At 40.2% G+C, this 21,401-nt stretch overlaps 3 protein-coding genes across 4 annotated transcripts; 1 reads left to right on the top strand and 2 right to left on the bottom strand.

Moving 5' to 3' along the window:
- The first annotated feature begins 11,214 nt into the window (after positions 1-11,214).
- LOC115672111 (serotonin N-acetyltransferase 2, chloroplastic) lies at positions 11,215-12,166 on the top strand. The gene has a single exon (XM_030593884.2). The coding sequence runs from the start codon at positions 11,322-11,324 to the stop codon at positions 11,946-11,948; it is 627 nt and encodes a 208-aa protein (XP_030449744.1). The 5' UTR covers positions 11,215-11,321; the 3' UTR covers positions 11,949-12,166.
- Positions 12,167-12,796: 630 nt separating this feature from the next.
- On the bottom strand, positions 12,797-14,561 carry LOC115672112 (uncharacterized). Of its 2 annotated transcripts, none has more exons than XM_056309501.1 (2): positions 14,315-14,561; positions 12,797-13,086 (listed from the first exon to the last, which is right to left on the bottom strand). In XM_056309501.1, exon 1 carries the CDS (start codon positions 14,505-14,507, stop codon positions 14,361-14,363), a length of 147 nt encoding a protein of 48 aa, XP_056165476.1. In that variant the 5' UTR covers positions 14,508-14,561; the 3' UTR covers positions 12,797-13,086; positions 14,315-14,360. The 2 variants fall into 2 exon arrangements, with proteins under 2 accessions (XP_056165476.1, XP_030449745.1); XM_030593885.2 differs by having other exon boundaries at positions 14,343-14,557.
- Positions 14,562-17,096: 2,535 nt separating this feature from the next.
- Positions 17,097-17,862, bottom strand: LOC115672046 (basic leucine zipper 8-like). The gene has a single exon (XM_030593799.2). The coding sequence runs from the start codon at positions 17,771-17,773 to the stop codon at positions 17,285-17,287; it is 489 nt and encodes a 162-aa protein (XP_030449659.1). The 5' UTR covers positions 17,774-17,862; the 3' UTR covers positions 17,097-17,284.
- Between the last annotated feature and the right edge of the window lie 3,539 nt (positions 17,863-21,401).

The following is a 21,401-nucleotide window of genomic DNA, read 5'->3' on the forward strand; positions in this document are numbered from 1 at the left end:
AGATCTTTTTTTTTCTACTTTTCCGTATTTTCCAATTCCTTTTCCACTTATCATCAATAAATGGGTTCTCACTTTCGTATATGAACTCCTAAAATCTTTTTTGCAAAATTGCATTTCCAATACAAAATTTCCCCCGCATCGCTATGAGTAGCTAGCTTAGTGATATACCTTAATAGTGGTTTATTTAAATCTTCATTGGTAGATGTAGGCACTTGTGTACAAGAAGTGCTACTACCCATGCTTGAAGTCATTCTACAAAAAATACAATCACAATAACTATAAATTTAATATGTACACCACATAGAGATGAAATATTTCTACCATGTTCCACTTCTTCTCAACAGCAGGCATGAACACAAACAAAGCAAGTTGAGATAAGTAGGCTAGGTCTCTAAAAACAGCCGATACAATTAAGTTAAAAATTTCATGCCATATAAATTTCTCCACAAGGGAACCACCATCCATCCTTTCTCATTTGAAGTCATCCACATTAAGTATCCCAAACCTCCACAATTTATAGAAGTTTGGTGATAACTAGCCCAATTGCAGATCACATAATCAGCCACAATGTAATGTGTTTCATGCACCATCCAAGGATCATAATGTGCATTTAAGCTTGTATAATTGTGAAAAGGTTTGTGTTGCTTGCCCAAAACACAATCTAATTGACCGAAAGTTGAGGAGGGAAAAGCAAAGCATAAACCAGCTCTGTAAGCAAGTTGACGATTTATGCTAGGATGCGTTTGCAAGCACTAATAACAATGGGAAAAGTATTAATGGGAATATGAGACGATACAAACACATAGTTCCAGTTAGCTGACAAGATGACAATTACCTTCTCTTGATCAGGAATAATTCAACAACGATAACAATCTAGTCGCCAGTTTAACATAAAATATAAAGGAAGGACCTTAGCAGTAAAGCTCTCTCAAAGATTCTTAAACTCTTAGCCAACATAACAATCGCATCCCCGTGCACACGTGATACGACACAAAGAATTCAATTTTCGCTAGCTAAGCTGAGACGATCGAATCTCAGAGGGCCATAAGGGTTTTCATGAAACACGGCCAAGAGAAGCCACACGATCTTAGGGAAGTCAGAAAAAATCACTAAGAAAATTTCCAACGGATCTCACCGAGGCAACCCAACAACAAGCAAAACAAGTCACGGAGCCCTAGGGCAGACAGCGAAGAACCAGAGGTTGAACGAAGAAGAGTAATATGATTAGGGGAAGAAACAGAGAGAGATGTACCTGGCTGCGGTGGCAAGCGGCGTGGAGAGAGCCTCGTGGTGGTCGTCAGTCAACGGAAAGAAACATGAAGAAGAGAATTTGAGAGGGGGAGGTTGTCGAGTCAAGCGAAGAAGTTGTAAAAAGAACAGAAAGACCCATGCGTGTTTGACCCCTTTTTCGTCCACTTTTTTCTTTCTTTCTTTTTTTTATTTTTTTTTATAAATTTACATTTTGACCCCTAATTTTTTTAAAATTTATAAAATTGACCCCATGTGTGTCGGAATCACATGTCGAGATTCCGGATTCACATGTTAGAGGCATTGACCGAGTGTCGGAGCGTGTCGCTGCTACATAGGTTATAGCTAGCCTCTACTACTTTCCAGGACTGGTCTTTTTGGCCACAGCCACAAATGACCTACCATTCACCACCCAAGAGACAAAGAACCGATGGCCCGTCTACATCCATGTCAGGAATCCCTGATGATCCAGTTGCTGATCAATTCCTATCCCAGTGGGTAATTGATAGCCTTATTCGAGCTTATCGGCAGTAAAATAATGGAGACAGCTCAGACAACTTTGCTGACAACATGGAAGAGGGATTCCGCAATAAAGTAGGCATGTGAAAAGTGTGTATGCAATGTATGTGGCATGGATTATATGTGTGTACTATGCAAGTGGCGTTAATTATATGTGTGTCAATGCATCTACTTTAAAAGATGCTCGTACTATGTAAGTGGGAATCCAATGCTTTGGTGACCACATCAGTCTGGGCCTATATAAGGTAATGTATTGTGTAATAAGAGGGCAGACCTAGGCCCATAAATAAAATCAGGTTGTGTTCTAAAGCCATGACTTTCTAAATTCTCCTCATCTTCTCTTAGAATGATCTCTTCTGATTAGGATCTTGTTGTTGGTTCGATAAGGTGATATGGTTAAGTATGCTCTTCACTTGCCACAATGTGGAAACTGTGGATTAGAAAATCTGAAACTTAAATGTTCAGTTTGAGAAGTAAGTTTGGGGACTAAAAGGCAGTCCCCCTAAATGGCGAAGCAAGTCGATAGTTTGGGGATAGCATACTTGTCTCACTTGTTCTTCTTAACCAATCCATTTTGGTATCAGAGCCATTTATCACTGAGATCCGACCAAGATCATCATTCCATGATGAGTTATAGTTGTTAGGAGAAGATTTAAATTTCTACCATGACTGAACACCAGCCTATTATTGTTGATGCCCCTTTTTCACTAGATCTCCCTGCCTGCTTTCCGCAAGTCCAATGCTTCTAAGCTTGATTATCTTTATGAGGTTACCTACCTCAGTGAAGATGACAAGATTTCAAGCACTCAGCTTCCTTTGATAAATCCATATTCTGCTTTTGCCAAATCACTCTCCTTTTCACCTATCCATTCTATTGAGAAGCTTATTCAGCATACTCTCAAGGATGTCAAGGAATATGTTCAATCCACCCACTTTGATCAGCATCCAATTCCTGCTACCCAACAAGAGCATTTTGTAAAGCTTCAGATACCTCCTAAGTTTGTGCAATAGTGGCATTCTCGAGGTTATACACATCTTCATTTTAGAGCAGTTCATCTTGCTCTACCTATCCATGGCAGGAAGGGTCCTCCCGTAGCAGCCCGTATGACCCTCCTTAATACCAGATTTGTCGAGTATCAGCATGCCTGCATAGGAACAGTGGAAATCATCCTCAATGCCGGCACAATGTTTGCAACTCTTTTCCTCAATTTCAACATGGCGCTCTTTGATCCCCATCTGTTGAACGCCCTCAAAGTCCAATTGCAAATAACTTATGCTCCTTAAACTCTTGATTCTATCTCAACTACTCTCCATTACCAAATGGTCTATCGTGTCTAAAACCATGCTTTGGACTTAAAGTTGTCCTCCACAGAAGATGCTTTGTTTATTTTTGTGGATAGCAACCATACACCGTCTTACATTCATTTTCCCAGACTTAAAGTTGTCATTCTTTTCTTTTCTTTTTTTCAAATGGTGGCCGATGAGGGTCGCGGCCCTCACCCGGCCTCGCCCAGATCTGGGCAAGGCCATAGCCACCTTCGCTCGCGTAGCCAGGGCCTCGCCAGCCACGGGCGAAGTCGGCCTCGCCTACGGAGGCCATGGCAAGGGTGGCCTCGCGCCCAAATCATGAGGCATGGCCGCGGGCGAGGTTGACCTCGCTCGCGACCCTCAGGCCTCACCGGCCATCATGGGGAAAAAAAGAAAAGGAAAAAGGAAAATATAAAAATTAATATAAAAATTCAGAAAAAAAAATATTATTAAAAATTATCCACGTCAGTGCCAGCCGGCCAAAATTAGCCGGATGGACTGAATTGGCACAAGTGCAAAAGGTTTCAGACTTAATTGAAAAAAAAAAAGTTTACGGATAAATTGGTACAATTGCAATGAGTTTATAACTTTTTTAGTAATTTTCCCCAATTTTGAGAGATATGGATAATTAACAGAATTATCAAAATATCTCTAACAAAGAAAATTATCTTACAGAAATCCCTAATTGTCTCTAACATCCCCTAAACTCAAGGTGACCAGCTTGAGTTTCAAAATCAAGTCAAATAGCGTCCAGTAGCTTACACATGGCGGATGAAGCTGAGATGTGGCAGATGAGGAGGCATTTGATGGCTGTTCGTGGCGAAACTTCCGGATCTAGCTGGTCTGAGGGCGGCGAGTTCGGTGGTGGTGTTGGCTTCTCGAAATGACGAGTTAAAGGTTGATAATTGGAGGCGAAACAAGTCACATTCGGCATTTTCATAATAATATTTAGGATATAAAGTTAAGCATTATTTAGCTTGGAATTTTGAATGGCATATAGGTTGTTAATTTTGTGAGATACAGAAGGTGCGAAGGATGATTTCTGCGATTGAAATCACCCTCCAATGTGTTAGAATTAAATTGATAGATGTTAATCGTGTGATGACGATAATTAATTCACCGCCATAATAATTGTAGAAAAGGGCTGTATGCTCCAAATTACTTATTTGATGATTTTCAAGTTTCAAATTTACTAAATTGAGATTTTTTTACTCTTCAATGTTATTCCCTAATAATTTTAGTGGGTTCAAAATATTTTCGGACTTATCGGTATTTAGAACGGACACCAGTTTCCATGTTTACGTACCATTTTCCTAGATATCTTGGTAATTTAACAAAATATCTACTTTGGAATGAACCTTTGGTCTCTCTTCAAGTTTGGTACTCGCCTTTTTTCGATTTCTACCAAGTATTTTAAACCACAAGCCTTTAATTTGTGACGTTGAACATGGCTAACTATAAACCTGTCAAATGGGTGTAGGTCAGGTTTGGGTCGAGTCATAAATGGTCCGACCCAAATTGACTCATTAACCCGTTTATGACTATTTTATTTGTAATGTAATTTCTCAACTCATACCCCATTTTACTCATATTGCTAAAACACTTCTGTATTTTATCCAATCTAGGAAAACTTGTTACTTATGATCTTTTTAAAAAAATCTTATATTACTAAAACATTTCCATGCAATACTAAATTTAGTGGACAATTTTTATAATTTTTATAAAAAATTGAGGCTCCATTTATTTCGCAAAAAATGTGACATTTCTAGAAAATGTTTTCCATGAAGTCATTTTCTTGGAAAATAACAATATTTTCCGGTGTTTAGTTGAAACTTGAAATGAACAAGAAAATATTTCTGCCATTTGGTATAAAAAATCTTATTTTATTTTTCTCCTTGCACTCCTTTTAATATTTTTTATTTTTATATTTTATTTTTCAAAAAATCGAATTTTTAATTATTTTTTATTTTCCCTTTCCTTCATTTTCGACCGTTGCCGGCCACGGTTACGGTCAGCAACTGGCCACAGGCGAGGCTGGCGAGCTCATTCCTTGCCTGTGGCCGGTCGCCGGCCGAAAATTAAGGAAAAAGAAAAGAAAATAAAAGAAAAGAAAACAATAAAAAGAAAAATAATTATAATTTCGATTTTTTTAAAAATTATTATTATAAGGCTAAAGAGGGAGAGAGTGTGTGTGGGCCAAGTGGGTTGGAAGTGGGTTCTAAACTCAACCCAATTAGATCCATTTATTTTAGGGTTAAAATTTTAAAACCCATTTAATGTAAGCTCTTAAAAATTGAAGTGATCCATATATGACCAATTTATTTTTTAAATGGGTCGTATATGGGTTTAAGACCCATTTTACCAAGTTTAGCTAACAATGATATCATATATTGCATCATCTCTTTTAACTTTTGCCGATTAATACTTTGATGACTCATTCATTTTACTTGGTCGAAAATAAGCTCTCTTTCATTTCGTCAAAATATCTCCTTTTTAGTTATTCTTATTCTGCTACTTGTATCCTAACTACTCTTATTAGAGCCATTTGTAACATAACAGTTGGAACACCTATATCTCTCCTTGACACCTAATGTTTTTAACCTAAGGTGATTTATTACTTTAACCTTGGTTATTTTTTCAAGCAAATCAAATATGGCCACGTGTGATTTTTTTGGTCATATCCCCCTCCGATCTTCACCATTTGTCTTTTAAACTCAAAGTCATCATTATTTTAACCTTGGTTAATCAACATTATCTCTTGGTAACTCGTGTGTAGTTTACTAAATGCGTTCCCCTTTCTCTTGGCTGAACATCGAATCTTTAAAAGCCTTCAAGCTTCAAAGTGGGAATCCTTACTTTATTAACTTATGATTTCCAACTTTTTTCTTCTACCTTCATTTTCAAATCTTACTAGCCAAAGCGAGGGTCCCACCTCCTTGTTATTAAAACTTCTATCTCAATCTTTCAAGCGTCGACAAGATACCCGCCAATGGCGGCCCTTGGCCAGGTCTAGGCGAGGGCTGACCCTGGGCGTACAGGCCCTCGCCGGCCCTTTCAGCGATGGTGGCAAGGGCTTGAAGCCCTCCCTGCCTAGTCTCTCCCCCTTTCCTTTTTTTTAAATTATATTTTTAAATCTAGCTTATTTTTTAAATTGAATTTAGATAAATTTTTTATTAAAACTATATTTGGACCAAAATAACGTCGTTTTAGCCACATCATTGCCACGTAGGATAGAGAAAATTATAATAAAAAAGCCACGTCAACATTTTCCGTTAGTCAAATTGGACGGAGTTAATGAAAACGGTATGAAAAAGGCAACAAAAGAAAAGGGCCGTAAGTGAATCAAGCGACGAAGAGACCCATCTGGAGGGAAAGGAAGAACAAGGAGGGAAAAGAAGGGGTTGCGGTGAGGGAAGTGGGCTAGAGAGAAAGAGAGAGGCTGCTGTGCGCCATGACTTCGATTCAGCGGACAACAGGTGAATTTGTGAATAGATAATCTGTTTCTGGTTTAGCTTTCTGGGATTATTTTGAAGATGAGGATGGAGAGAAGGCAAAAAAGGAGAGAGTAGAGAGTAACGGGAGTGCGTCCTCCAGGTTGAGACCCTCTCCCCCATGACCATGAACTTCACGAGCCGAGAGGAATGAGAAGAACGAATGCGGGAGAAGAGCAGACGTAGCACTTACTGTCGCAATTACTGTCGTCTTGTTTTTTTTTTCCTATCCAGGTGTCGCGATTATAATGGTATTGGCGCACATTGACGTAGCACTCTGAGAGCACCTATAATAATTCATATGAATAGTGAATACTTGCCCGTGGCCCACGTGGAAAGGACCCCGAGTACATGGAATTACAAAAAAAAAGAAAAAAGATAGAAGACACTGAAAATCCCCAACTATACCCATTACGAGGCATTTATCTTAAACTTTTTTCAACGACACCAAAAATCTAAATTTATACATGTGTGATACATTTATTCTCTGTCAAAATTCCACCAACAAGGATAGTTAAAAATCTGTCTACATTGACGCCGGAAAGCAAACATTGATGACATGGCGCTCACATGATTTAAGTGAAATAAAATGACGTCATTTTGATTCAAAAATCGTTCGATGGAATCTTAATTGAGGGTAAATGGGTCGCATTGGTATAAGTTTGGGATTTTTTATGTTACAAAAAAAAGTTTAGGGTAAATGTGTCATAATGGACATAGTTTGAGGTTTTTTTATCTTAATATGTCACAATAAGCATAGTTTGGGATTTTTTGTGGATTTTTCCCTTAAAAAAATGACAATTTTTTCCTAATTAATTATAGTCATGTTGCACCCTTGAAAAACATGATTATTTTAGCTTGTTAATGTCAATATTTTCATTTGGCTTATTGATCAAACGTTTGATTTGAATGTCGTGTATCTTTATTTGACTCACTACGCCGTGCATTTGAAGCAAATGATGGTGGTTGTGCCCCCCGGCCATCGATTAGATACATGTGAAAGGACCGGTTTTGTTTTAGCCCATCAATTAGAGGAGCCGAGGTGTGATACTCCGATGCGCTGACGTGAGAGATGACCTAGCGCAGCTCGATTAGGGTAAAAATAAAGGAAGAAAAGGGGGAAAAGGAAGAAAAAGAGAAATAACGATTAGAAAAAAGATACATGTCAGCCCTTGAATTTAAAGTTGTAAATCTCAATTTTTCAATGGGATAATTTGAATATATTAATAGTTTGCTGCCTAAATCGAGAGGACCCTAATCTTTCATGATCACATATGAGATTATATCGGGAAATAAACAACCAACTAGAGAGGAACTGCTAGCTATGTTTTCGACTTCTATTGCTCTTTTTGGACCATTTGGTACCTTATAGTGTCATGCCAAATCGATAACATATAAATACAGAGAAACAACACGAGAGATTTACGTGATTTAACCGAAGGCCCGACTCCATAGGAGGAAGAAAAGAAACTCGTTGGTCAAAATTAGGAGAAAAACCAAAGAGGAAGACCAAAGTTTAAGTTGCCAATTTATTACACTTTACATCATTCATGTTAAATATTGGAGCGAAATGCATAATTGCGTATAAATACGAAACCGTGTGTGCTTGTTTAATATATTTTATAATAACTGACTGAACAGAGTTAGATACATTAAGAAATCTTACCATAATTCGATTAGTAAACGATGTGGGTGACATGTTGAAAACTAAGACTAGGATTTGATATCTATGAGCTCCCCTATGATATTGACACAAATTATTGCTTTTTTATTGTCCTTTTCTAGGGCTGACAAGTTACGACGCTCATGTGTTTTGCCAGATGTGTATACTTCTGTTTTATAGTTACTAAGGACAAAACATGCTTACCTAATGCTGATTTATTCAATATATATGTTCGATCCTTGAGGCAGCATATGCCTCATGTAGATACTTCTGATTATTCAATATAAGATTACGTTTCATGTACCTATCCAATGTCCAAAGGTTATATATGCAAAGGTGGAACTTCAATATTAAACGTGTTCAAGTAAGAACAGTGCCTCTAGGAAAAGTGATTATCATAAATCTTAGCACAGGATTGACTAAAGCTACTATATAATACCTCAGAGAGTTAGATTAGAGATTGCCACGGTAAGGTACTCAAGTAGGACCACCTTTTGTGTGGTTTGGAAATGAACCATGCGGAGTTGAGTGGCTTGTTCAACTATCCGATGAGGGTGCGAAAATATCATTGGGATAAAAGGGGTTGGACAAGGTATAAGTCTTAATAGGTTTATAAAATGCCAAGGGATAAGAATGAGCTGAATAACACATTAAATATGAAGGGAATAACTTTACATCACATATGTGAAACCGAAAGTAACTCATAAGTTGCAACTTTCGGTGTAAAGACAAAATTTAGAATCAGACCTCAATGAGTGTATTTAGGAGCATTATCGAGTTGGATGACTTCTTGAGAAGGTGTCTAGTTGTATAGCACAAGATCAAACCATGAGTTTCCATATAATATAGGCTAAGTACACGAGCCTAAACGGCAAAGAAAGCTTATAAAAAATGAGCACCATCTCAAGTGAGTAAAACCATGATATCACGCCTTCTTAGGGATGGAAGTGGGGACTGGTCTGGGACGGCTGACCTAGTCCCGAGCCCGTTCCCTTGACTTTCTGTTATTCCCCAAATCGATCCGCAACCTACCACTGATTTTAATACGAAATCGCAGTCTCGGCTCACTAAAACGACTAAAATAGTCGAATACCCGTAAGGTACTCACAACCTGCCAAAATAGTTTCGTTAGTAAAAAAATACCAAACACTAAGGCTCCGCGGGAAATGTAACATTTGTAGAAAATATTTTTCGAAAAGTCATTTTTCAGCATAATGACAATATTTTTCGATGTTCGGCTAAGACCTGAAAATGAACTGAAATTTTTTTTCCATTGTTTGGTAAGGAAAATCTCATTTGATTGGAAATTGCTGACATTGACGCCAACCGTCCGATGTGGATAAAATTTATAATTTTTTAATAATTATTTTATTTTCTTTTTCTTTTTCTTTGTCCTTCTTCCTCCCTCGCTGGTTGTCGAGCCTCAGTGATAGCCAGCGATAGGCCATTGGTGAGGGCCAACCTTGGGCAAGGTTGAGCCTCGCCGGGATTTGGCGAGCTCGAGGTCGCTAGCGAGGTGGAGCCTTGCTCGAGGCTTGAGCTCGACCTCGCCGAGACTTGGCGAGCTCGAGTCTTGCCCAAGGCCGGCTCGCGCCTATGGCTAGTCGCTGAGGCCAGGCGATCAGCTGAGGAAAAAGGAAACAGAAAAAGAAAGAAAAAATAAAAAAATACGAAATTTTTGTAAAACTTTTTAGATTCGATGGACACGGGCATGGGTGTCAAGGACCTAGGCTTGGCCTCGATACTACCGGGCACGGGCTTCGGTGTCCCAATCTTAGCTTCAATGGACTCGGGCGCAACTTAGATGGCCCCGAGCCAGGGTGCCGGAGTCCTGGGTTCGGCCTCGATGGACCTGGACCTAAGCTAGGGACCCAGCCCCATTGCCAAGGGCGGCCTAAGACAAGGGTTGAGGTTCTTGTGCTCAAGCACAGAGTTTCTGGTCCTAGCGCTGATTTTTAGTCATATTTTGGAAAATGATTTCTGATTTTTTAGAAAGGAAATCATTTTCTTGAATTTAAGTTTTGGTTGGAAAATATTTTCCGTTGACTTATTTTCCTAAACGAACCAAACACCTGAATATGAGGAAAATGTTTTTCACTAAACAAATGGAGCCTAATTAAATGATAATCACATTAAGTTTGTAACACAACCTTTATTCCAAATTAATGCAATGCAGACCTCTAGTTAGAAAACCTACAAAATCGCAAAAATATCACATTCAAAATATATATGATTAAATATCATAAAATTTTCACGATAATCTAACGCTCCATTTGTTTAACAGAAAATTAACGTTTTGGAAAAATATATCCTAATTTTTATCATTTATATTTCTTAAGAAAAGAGATAATGGAAAATATGCTCATTATCAGAAACAAAAAGTTTAAGTATGAGTTGTTAATAACGGAAATATTTCTTATTGACTCATTTTTGTAAGCGATGACAACGATAAAAGTTTGAGAATAATTATTAATCTTTCATGAAACAAACGGAGTCTAAATTTTATTGGGTTAATACCACCAAAAACCCCAAACTGGTATATCTGTGACAAATTTACCCAAAACTAATATTTTGACCACTAAAAACCCTAAACTGATACATTTGTGATAAATTTACCCTCCTTTGGTTTCCGTTAAATTGAATCAATACAACAAAAAATCACAAACTGATAAACCTGTGATAAATGGAGGGTAAAACATAAAACTGATACATCAGTTAACTATTGCGTGTCATTTAACAAAGCAATTTGATAGTAAAATTTAACGGAAATAAATTGGGAGTAAATTAGTCACAAATGTATAAGTTTGGGGTTTTTGGTAGTCAAAAAATTAGTTTTTAGTAAAACTATCACAGATGTACTAGTTTGAGATTTTTCGTGATATTAACCTAATTTATTTTTAATATTTGTATTCGCACTTCCATATCATTGCAATTTGACTCTTTAAAATGGTTTCCAGTAGATGTTTGGCTCCTAAACTAGAAAAGATGGAAGGACACTGCACTGGGTATCCCTCACCTGGATGTAGTGTCAGCCACACACATTTCACAAAAATCACAACATCACAATACTCCCCAACAACTTCCCACATCCAATGTCTCTCAAGATGCTCCTACGTGGCACCACCTCCGCCCCTCTCCCCACCTCCCTCCACCTCCGCACCGCCACCACCTCCCGCCACCACCACCCCCACTCCCTCTCCATAACGGCCTCCTCCGCCTCCTCCTCCTCCTCCTCCTCGGCCACCTTCCCCGCCACCACCCTCTCCATCTCCGACGCCGAGCTCGAGTCCTGGGGCTTCGCCCTCCACCGCGACCCTGCGTCCCTCGACCTGGACCGGCTCAACGCGGTGTTCGTGGCCGTCGGGTTCCCGCGGCGCGATCCGGGGAAGATCAGGGTGGCGCTGGAGCACACGGACGCCCTGGTGTGGGTGCAGCACCGGAGGACGGAGAAGCCGGTGGCCTTCGCGAGGGCGACCGGCGACGGCGTGTTCAACGCCATTATATGGGACGTGGTGGTGGACCCGTCGTTCCAGGGGATCGGGCTCGGGAAGGCCGTCATGGAGAGGCTGGTTGGCGACCTGCTGGACCGAGGGATCGGCAACATCGCCCTGTACTCGGAGCCCCGAGTGCTCGGGTTCTACCGGCCGCTGGGCTTTGTGGCGGATCCGGATGGGATCCGAGGGATGGTGTACTCGCGGAAGCAGAAGAAGAAAAAGTAGTCTTCAGAATCAAAGGGAACGTGATTGATACCAAACATTATTGAAAGTAAAACGGTCCGAGAATGACTTTTCGTTTTTGTTTATGTTACCGTTAATTTAGTTTAGGACCGTTGTTTTTTTTCTTTCCCGTTTTTGAGAAACTGTAACTGACCGGGCTAAGGTAGTTACATCCTTCCTTATGCAAGATGAAACAACGTATTCCTTGACATTGATTTTAAGTGAACTCTATTGATCCGTCGCATTGCTCGCAGCAAACCGTACCTAGACTGATTCGAGAATTCGAGAAGTATCGATCTCGCTTCCCGGTCCATTCTGAAAGGTACTGTCTTCTCTTGTTCTGGCCCGAAGACGGGAAGTACGCAAGATCATAGAATTGAGGTATAAAGGATCACTTGGTAAAAATATGTGAGGATACGATCACTCTGGCGTTTCAGCAGAGAAAACAGCAACTGAGAATCCGAATGATCTTACTTTCAGGAGAAGAGGCTGCTCTAAATATGAGAGGACTCATTTAGATTTGCATGGTCTCGAGTTTGACCATTATGGAATAAGAGGTAACTGGTAGATGAAGAAAGACAATCCTCGACACTCTGCAACATAAGCTAGTGCCAATCACCGAGGCAGGTTATGAGCAAGGAAAACCAAATGTGCAAATCATATGAATGATTTCAATCCCTGAACCCCTAATGAAGTTTTGGTCGCCTTGAACCAATGACTCAAGAACCTGGACTAGCCGCACAACCATTCGTGTAGCTGGACTTCTTGAAGTCCTAAGCTATGAAGACGGAGGTGTCCGAGCCGACCAACTCACTGCAATGTAAACAACCGGAAATACTCTCTGCAATCTCTTTGAGGAAAAAAAGAATGATGAAGTACGAATTTTTTTCCAACTGATATAATACAACACGAGAGGGTTTGCTGGCAAGGCTATTTTGTTCAGCATAATCAACAAAACTTCATCAGAAACTCAAAACTCAGTTTCTCACAAGCTTTTCTACGTTGGATGCATGAAAAGAGCGTCCATTGTCCATGAGCTATCCGAACACATGAGGCTTGATATCAAAATAGCCTACTGCTTCCAATTTGAAGCACAGGAAATCTCTTTGGATGTTGTTCCCACGTGGCTCCATTCAAATATCTAAACATAATCAAATCGGAGAAAGAGTTAGTTTCTTGCATCAGTATGGCTGACTTTAAGTATATATGCTATAATTTTAGCATAACTTGAAGACTTCAGCAGTCAATCACACAGAAAGAAAAGGATAAGGGACTTCATAATGTTGACACAAGTTATGCATGCCATCAAGAAATGAGGTCGAACCCAATTAACAGGCCTTTTTTAGTTTTTAACAAAAGCATGTTTCAGATGTCGCTTAAATCAACCCTTTCCTCAAGCTACTCGCACCTGTATACGTTAAAAAGAAAGAGAAAGAGAAACCTAACAATGGATCTGAAATGACATACAATGGCGTCCAATCGAAGACATTGAATTTATGTGCGGTTGAATTGATCTAAATAGCTTCTCCACTTGTCATATGATGACACAATAATTTACCCGGTAAGCAATAAAAATGCAGCAAATTTGGTGAAAACAGAGCAATAATTCGAGGTTCCCAACAATCTTCACTTTTGATGCATATGCCCCATTCAAGCTGATGCCACTTATAGTGCCAAAATAGAAGTGTGTTCCTTTGATTTCACATCAAAACTCGTAATCCGTTCTTATTCTCTCAAAAGGGGAGATGGCTTCCGGAGCCACCCACTGCATCTGAAGATGAATTTAGAGGACCCTTCTGCTCGGTTCTCGGAAACAATACTATCCGGTGTATGCACACTCCTTTAATTGAGGTTCGCAGGACCCGGAAAATTAGCTGTCTTAATTTAGTCTAGAGAGTGGTCAACCAATCTAGAGATGCCTCAAGGAGCCTACATGTTCACAGAACCAGAAAATTACCTCGTCGAACCAGCTCGCGTAGGCGAAGGAGAAAAGAAAAAGGATTCAGGGCGGGTCAGGCCGGTGACACGGTGCTAGGATCACTGGAATTTGCAGTAAAACCAGTACCAAGATGCAGCTAATGAAAGCAAACGTAGGTCAGCAAACCACAGATTTCTCATTTCTCAAATGCTAATTGGATCATCTAGTTTCAAGTATGCTCCATTGAGAGTATGAACTACCTAAAGCAGTCCCTTTTTCTTTCCCCACAGATCATCATCACTTATAGCATCTCTCTCTCTCTCTCTGAGAAAAGAAAGAAGACAAATTTCCGGATAATTTCAAGCGCTCTGTGAGGGAGAAGCACCACAATTGCAGACCCAGAAGACGGAAAGAACCCAAAACTACAGCACATGCCTCGAGCCCAATTCACCGCGAGTTTCGAGCGGAATTATGCGAACCTGGGACAATTCATCGGGTCAGGAGACGTCCTTGACGTTGTTCAAGAACGCGGCGGAGCAGAGAACGGCGGCGACGAACGCGAAGAAACCCAGGCCGACCACCAGGGAGATCCCCGCGACCGCCAAATCCATCACGCACTGAAAGCTCACGCCCATCATCGGCATCGGGGAATTTGGAAGGATGACGACGGAAGGGGTGTTCTGCAACGAATGTCAAAGCAGGAAGGAGGATCGATCGATGGCAGCAGATTGCGGATTGGGCCCGGTCCGACCCGAACAGATGGACCTGGCTCTTTTGGGCCTGGCCCGAGTAGAAACGGTTCGGACAAAGCCCGACTGTTTATTATTATTATTTTTTAAATGCTGTTATAAAGTTTCATACGGTCCCCGGAGGCTGTAAGGGTGTGTCTCCAGAGTTCAACGCGGCGTGTGAGGAGGAGTGCCGGTAACAGATGTCGTGGACCGTGCCGGATGAGAAGCTGAGGGACGAGATCAAGCTATCCATGTCGAGGAAGCTCGTGCCGACATAGGGAGTGGTTTCTGCCAGACGTGCCGAGGTTTCGTGAGAGGCGACGACGAGGTAGAGAGCAAATTCGTGAGGTTTTGTGAAACCACCCGAGCGTTGGTGTGCATGGAGGTCTCAGAGGACGAAGATGAAGAAGTGCCGGCGATAGGCTTCGACACAAGCGAGAACAAGAAGAAGGAAAATGGAAGAAAAAGAAGACACAAATAAAAAAGGGATAAGTGCATTGGAAATTCTAAAACTTATCACGAAAGTGTAATTGAGTCCTAAAACTTTAAAAAAAAAAGTAATTAAGACTCAAAACTTGTCAAATTGGTTCAATCAAGTTCTTCCGTTAATCACACTTTTTCAAAGTTTTGGAACTCGATTTCACTTTCACGACAAGTTTTAGAACTTGGTTATACTTTTTGAAAGTTTTAGGACTCGATTGCACCTTTTAAAAGTTTTAAGACTCAATTGCTAACAAGTTTTATAATATCCCTAAAAAAAGGATCCCAAATGGGCCCCACATTTGACTGTGTGGGATATAACATTCTAAGGAGGAAAAAGCGAGAGATAATACGGCCAGTTACACTGTTGAAGAGAGTGTTTTAGCCAAATGAGAAGTGAAAAAAAGGATAACCCAAATTAAATTTAAAATATATATATAGTTATCAGTAGTTCATTTTCCTAAACTTTTGACTTAAAATCACGATACCTTGCTTGTCTGAAAATATTGAGCCATCTAGATAAGATGAGCTATGTATTCTAGACCTAATTTTTCGAACACACTAGCTCCAGTAGATAATCCCGATATTGTCCTATGTACAGGGAACTGTACGTAGGATGCCATGCGTTTCCTGTTGCTATTGCAGGTTGCAGTTGCATCATGAAAGGAAAAAAGAAGTGGTGGTGGTGGTGGTGCTGATGTTTCCTGAAAAGAGAGAGCTTAGGTACTTACTGTTCAAGCAACACCTGAAGCATAAGTGTATTGTGCTGCGCAATATCTGGACAAGGTGACAACAACAACAACACCACCTCAGAAAGAACAATGGCTGGACCAAGTTTGGCAGGCCTTCGTTTTCTCGCAGAAAGCCAAAAGAACACAGCAACAGAGACTCTCTCTCTCTCTCTCTCTCTCTCTCTCTCTGAGTGTTTTAGTGGATAGAGACACAATTTCCAGCAGTAGAAATTATTGAATGATGAGCCACTACCAACAGCACCTCCACCACCACCTGCTGCTGCTGCTCTCTCTCACTACTCGACTCTTGGCGATGATGGCCATATTGATTAGTCCCTCTTATGGATTTCATGGATGGATATGTTGTCATCATTCGCATTCGCTTCCGTTTTTAGAAAATGTGGATGTTCTCGATCATGATCCGATGTTTGCATCATCCATGCATATTCCATGTGGATATGATGTGCTATCATAGGCATATGCCCGGTGGGTCTCATGATGATTAACAAGGATGTGTAGCCATCGGACGCACATAATTAGGTCAACAACAAATGTGTTCTTAAACATGTTGTGTTGGAATATCGTTATCTTCTTGCGCATTTTCTTCTCTTCATTTGACGCGGCGAAGAGAGCTAGAAAAGGGTTGCTCTAAAATATGAACGAATGACGAGGTGATATAAGGAAATGTCCAAAGGCAATCAAGATTTTATCAACTTCATACAAATTCATTTGCTAAACAGGACAAGTAAAACTTGTAATAAACACTTCAAAGGTAAATGATTCTCGTATGTAATACCCTGAATTTTATTTTGGGTTAATACCACCAAAAATCCCAAACTTATACGTCCGTGACAATTTTACCCTACATTAATTTTTTGACCACTAAAAACCTCAAATTATTACACCTGTTACAAATTTACCTTCAGTTTATTTCCGTTAAATTCTACTGTCAAATTGCTTTATTAGATAACACGCGGCAATTGACGGATGTACCAATTTTATGTTTTATCCTCCGTTTGTTACAGGCTTACCAGTTTATAATTTTTTGTGATATTAATTCAATTTAATGGAAACTACCAAAGGGTAAATTTGTCATATACGTACCAGTTCGGGATTTTTGGTGATCAAAAAATTAGTTTAGAGTAAATTTGTCATAAGTGTACCAGTTTGGGGTTTTTCGTGATCAAAAAATTAATTTGGGATAAAATTATCACAGGTGTACCAGTTTGGGGTTTTTCATAGTATTAACCCCATTATTTTTCATATGGCGATTTTTCCCGACAATATAATATAACTCACATAAGATCATTCTTAGCGTTGAAAAGCTAATCAAAATCCATGACTCTCAGCGAAGCAACTCAAGGAACACGTTGTTGCGCTCATCAGTTTATTTTGAGGATAATTCATCCCTCACATGGACTAACTCTCGTTATTGCACACGACCTCTTCCAGATCTCTACTGCCACCACTGGCGTCGTCTCAAGGGCTATCGAACCTCACATCCCTCAGCAGCTGCCGCAGATCAGACACCTCCTCCCGGAGCCTCGCGTTCTCCCGGACGGCCCTCTCGTGGCGCTCCGTGGCCTCGTTCAGTCGCTCGACGAGGCTCTGGTTCTCGCCACGGAGCCTCAAGACCTGCGACCACAGCTCGTCCAGGTGCCTCTGCTTCCGCATGCGTGACCGCCGTGCCGACTCCCGGTTTGATATCATCCGCCGCCGCCGCCTCTCGTCGATGAGCCGGAGCTGGCGGTTGTCAGCCTCGTCGGAGGTGCTGCTGAGGCATGAGGTGGCCGCCGTCTTGGCGGATAGCGTCACTTGTTGGAGGATCCGCTGAGGGTTTGGTATTTCGGCGAAGAGTCTACCGAAGTCGAAGGGCGATACTGACGATGGTGCGTTGTTTTGCATGATGGTGAAAGGAGCGTGATTAGGGTTATGTGTCATTTCGGTGATTGCTTCACGTGGAACCATATCGACGGATCTTTTCTTTTATGGTTTTAGAAGGTGCACGAGATCGAGGATGGTGAAGTGTAGGGGGAGAATAGGACGAGAAATGAAGGCTTTTTATAGGATGAAGATGAAGATGAGAAGGCAATCAAAGTGGAGAGAGCGGACAAGTTTCGGACATGGAGAAACTGTGTATCATGCGCTTACGTGAGCTGATACTAAAATCTAGCAATAATGCTTGGTATAGTATAAGAAAGGATTTCTAAAAGTTCGTTTTGAAGTGATGTATATGGATATGTAGATATTCAAAATCTTCATAAAGAATAGGGCACAAGAATATATGTAGCCCTTTGATCACTCATTTGCTTTTGCATTACAAAAGAGTATCCTCGATGACCGTATCAATGGTGGATATAGATTCTCTAAATTTAGGGAGTAAATTAGTATAAATTTAACCCTTCCATAAGGTGGACACATCGGTCTCAATAATTTTGAAGGGTTGGGATTTTTTTAAGTACTTATATTTATGTTATCTTTCTCCATCTATCATTTCCCTCTTCCTCTTTCTAATGCCCACCGTAATATCCACCACCGCGGCATGTCTAGAACCACCGTCAGCGTCACCTCCTCCAGCCACCGCCTCCCCGTTGCAGCTCCTCCTCTCTTGCAGGACAACTAAACCTTAGACTCGGGGTCACCAACCACAGCGTCGAGGTCCCATGGTGTCCGACCACAAACTTAAGGTTGTCCATGGAAAATGACGCCATACCCGCGATCATTTGTGCCAATTTCGGAACTCGGGAGTTAGACTAAGGCGTAACGAGCAATGGAGGTGAAGGGGGAGAGTAAATTAGGGTTTTTTTCGGGGTTTGTGTAAATATACATCAAATTAGTGGCATGTAAGCTTTTGTACATTTAATTTTGGTATCTTTAACACTAATTGGCATGAGTTACGTTCTGATGTACAACGTAAAATTCATACAATTCATAAAAAGGAGTATTGTATGACGGAGCAAACGACAAATCCCAAACAGTTTAGTTCTATATACAGTGAAACCAAAATCTATAAAACAATCAAACTATAGAGCACCACTTAGTAAATTTGTGCACCTGGCATTACTCTGGCCCGGACAAATAACTGACACTGACAATAGGGTCATGCCCTTGTGATCGTTTTATATGTAACCAAGTCTAGTATTTTCAGGATTTTTGCCAATTGAATCTGGTCATGCCGAGACACGGGCCCAGCCACTTCCATCACCATTTCTTCGTACATATGATGCTCCTTGTGCATGCGGTTTGCTTTGTATAAATTATTAATATCTAGAGAGAGAGAGAGAGAGAGAGAGAGAGAGAGAGAGAGAGAGAGAGAGAGAGAGAGAGATGTAGAACTTTGATGTAGAACTAGTAACAGGAGCGAACCATGACGACACAATGAAGCTAGGTCAGCTTGAAGGGCGACTCTTGCAATATAGAATTCGCATTTGATGGTAACATCGTTGATTTATAACTACAAGCCTAGTCACGGGGCACTTCAGTTAAGACTACTAGGGCAAAAGTGAAGGTGCATATTGACCTCGGTAGATTCAATTGTTTCCATCACATACCTAACTTCCATGCATATTTTAAACATGTCGTTTTTTCATTGCCCTCGGTCGATATTAATGTTGGGCGACACTATCGATTAAAATCACTAATCTCTTGATTTCAATTAAATTATTGAGCAATTTGTCTACCCTTTTCCCTCATTAAGATCCATAGGATGTTACTTTAATGTATCTCACCAACCATGGAGCTTGCAGAAGGGCACGCAGCAACTTGCAAACGCATATGTCGCACCAAATTTAATTATGAAGAGATTGATGAGCAGTCCCGCACTAACAAAGCGGGAGTTTAGGTCACTCTCCACCGTGCCTTCGCCGTCGAGCGCAATCTCCTTAAATACTAATATTACTAGGATTAAAAATGATATATACACATGACCATTATTTTATAGTTTTATTAGACATTACATAGTTTGATGTAATCATTGCGGTTTAGTTTAATCTAGGCAATTGATGACTTTACAAAGAGATTATTCTGTCAAATGAGTTTTATTGATATCCATGCATTTCACCGCTCCACCAGAAATTCTCACGGAAAGTAATAGGATGTTTGAGATAGTTCTTTTTCCGAGTACATCTAGAGTAATGGATCTCCCGAATAATGGGTAGCTGTCGTTAAACTAGGCAGAATACTTTATGAAATGGACGGAATAGCTGAAAATATAGCCATAAAGGGTATTTCAATGGCGGCATCCAAAATGCTTTTCGTAATGGACTTAGATTGTAAGCACGTTATAGTCATGTGGGATTTGAGAGATGATTAAGTGACTATCCTTATTCCACTGTGAGTTTAACAGCCTGTTTTGGGTCACAAGAAAACAAATAATTATAAATTGTTATGAGGTCCACTACTTCAAAAATTTGTAGCTTACAATATGCTATTACTTTCACAGTGGCCCAAAGACTATTATGCTAGCAGAGCTCGATGAATTTACTTCAGGCATATTTTCTCATTGGACAGTATGTAACCACTTATGCCTATGTCAAATTGACGGATGTGGCAAGTTTTCTATTTTTTTTTATATATTTTCCTCATCTGATCGAGATGAGCTATGACAACCTATTATGAAAAGCGCAAAAATAATTCAATTCCCATTTTTTTAATTTTTGAGATGAGATGAGATTATATGCATACATGCATGCAATAAGAGGAAAAGGAAAAGGAGAAAAGAAAATTCCTATAAATCCAATATGCTAAATTAATTATTAGGTGGAGGACAAAACGTCTTGGAGACGTGCGCACCAGGATGGTATCCTATTCTATTTAATATAATTATATTATTACTAGTATTTCTTTTAGGTGAGTGTAAGATGTCGAAGTTGGTGACATTTTCAGCCTCCCCCACTTTGCACTGGTCTCACGTTTTCTCACATGTGAAGCAACTCTAATATGAGTTCATAGAGATGGACTCTCAAAAGAAGAGAAAGATGTCGGGTGGATTTGGACTCATTCAACATCATATAATGAGAATAAATATTGCACCACCTATAAATTATGTAGATCAAGTTCATCTTAATCATTTATCAAGTATAAGCCGACGATCCCCCATCATCTCCCTCTCTATATCTCTCTTAGTTTCTCGCTTTAGAACTCATCGGCGTTGATCACGATGCTAGATCAAGCTCGCCCATGTCAACGAGCTAGATTTGGCTCCAACAAAGAGAGAGAGAGAGGGGATTAAAAATTGCGCAGGAGTATATCTTATTTATGAATATTAGATGAGTCAAAAGTCCAAATAAAGAAAGAAAATTTGTAAGATTCTTATCGCAATATCCATCCTACTTTAGACACTTATGGGCGACATGATTGACTAATGGTGAGCTGCACTGAACATACTCGGAATTGATAACTTTTGATTCAATAGGAGTCCATATCTTAATTCACAATCAACTTCGTCTTCAAGAAACAAGTCCTTCTACTTATCCCTTAACCAAGTGCCCTTTCGACGTCACTTCCAGAAGCATGAGTCTCTGCTTTTCCATCGATCACGCGGCATTCGTTGAACCGATATCTGTACACTCGATGGGAATTAATGGAATTTCCAATG

Source organism: Syzygium oleosum, unplaced genomic scaffold (assembly GCF_021117445.2).
Source record: "Syzygium oleosum isolate NSW1041296 unplaced genomic scaffold, Sole_v2.1 Sole_v2.03, whole genome shotgun sequence".
NCBI classification, from domain to species: domain Eukaryota; kingdom Viridiplantae; phylum Streptophyta; class Magnoliopsida; order Myrtales; family Myrtaceae; genus Syzygium; species Syzygium oleosum.

Excerpts from the sequence above, each read along its gene's own strand:
- LOC115672111 (XM_030593884.2), top strand. The coding sequence starts at position 11,322 with ATGTCTCTCAAGATGCTCCTACGTGGCACCACCTCCGCCCCTCTCCCC.
- LOC115672112 (XM_056309501.1), bottom strand. The coding sequence starts at position 14,507 with ATGCCGATGATGGGCGTGAGCTTTCAGTGCGTGATGGATTTGGCGGTC.
- LOC115672046 (XM_030593799.2), bottom strand. The coding sequence starts at position 17,773 with ATGGTTCCACGTGAAGCAATCACCGAAATGACACATAACCCTAATCAC.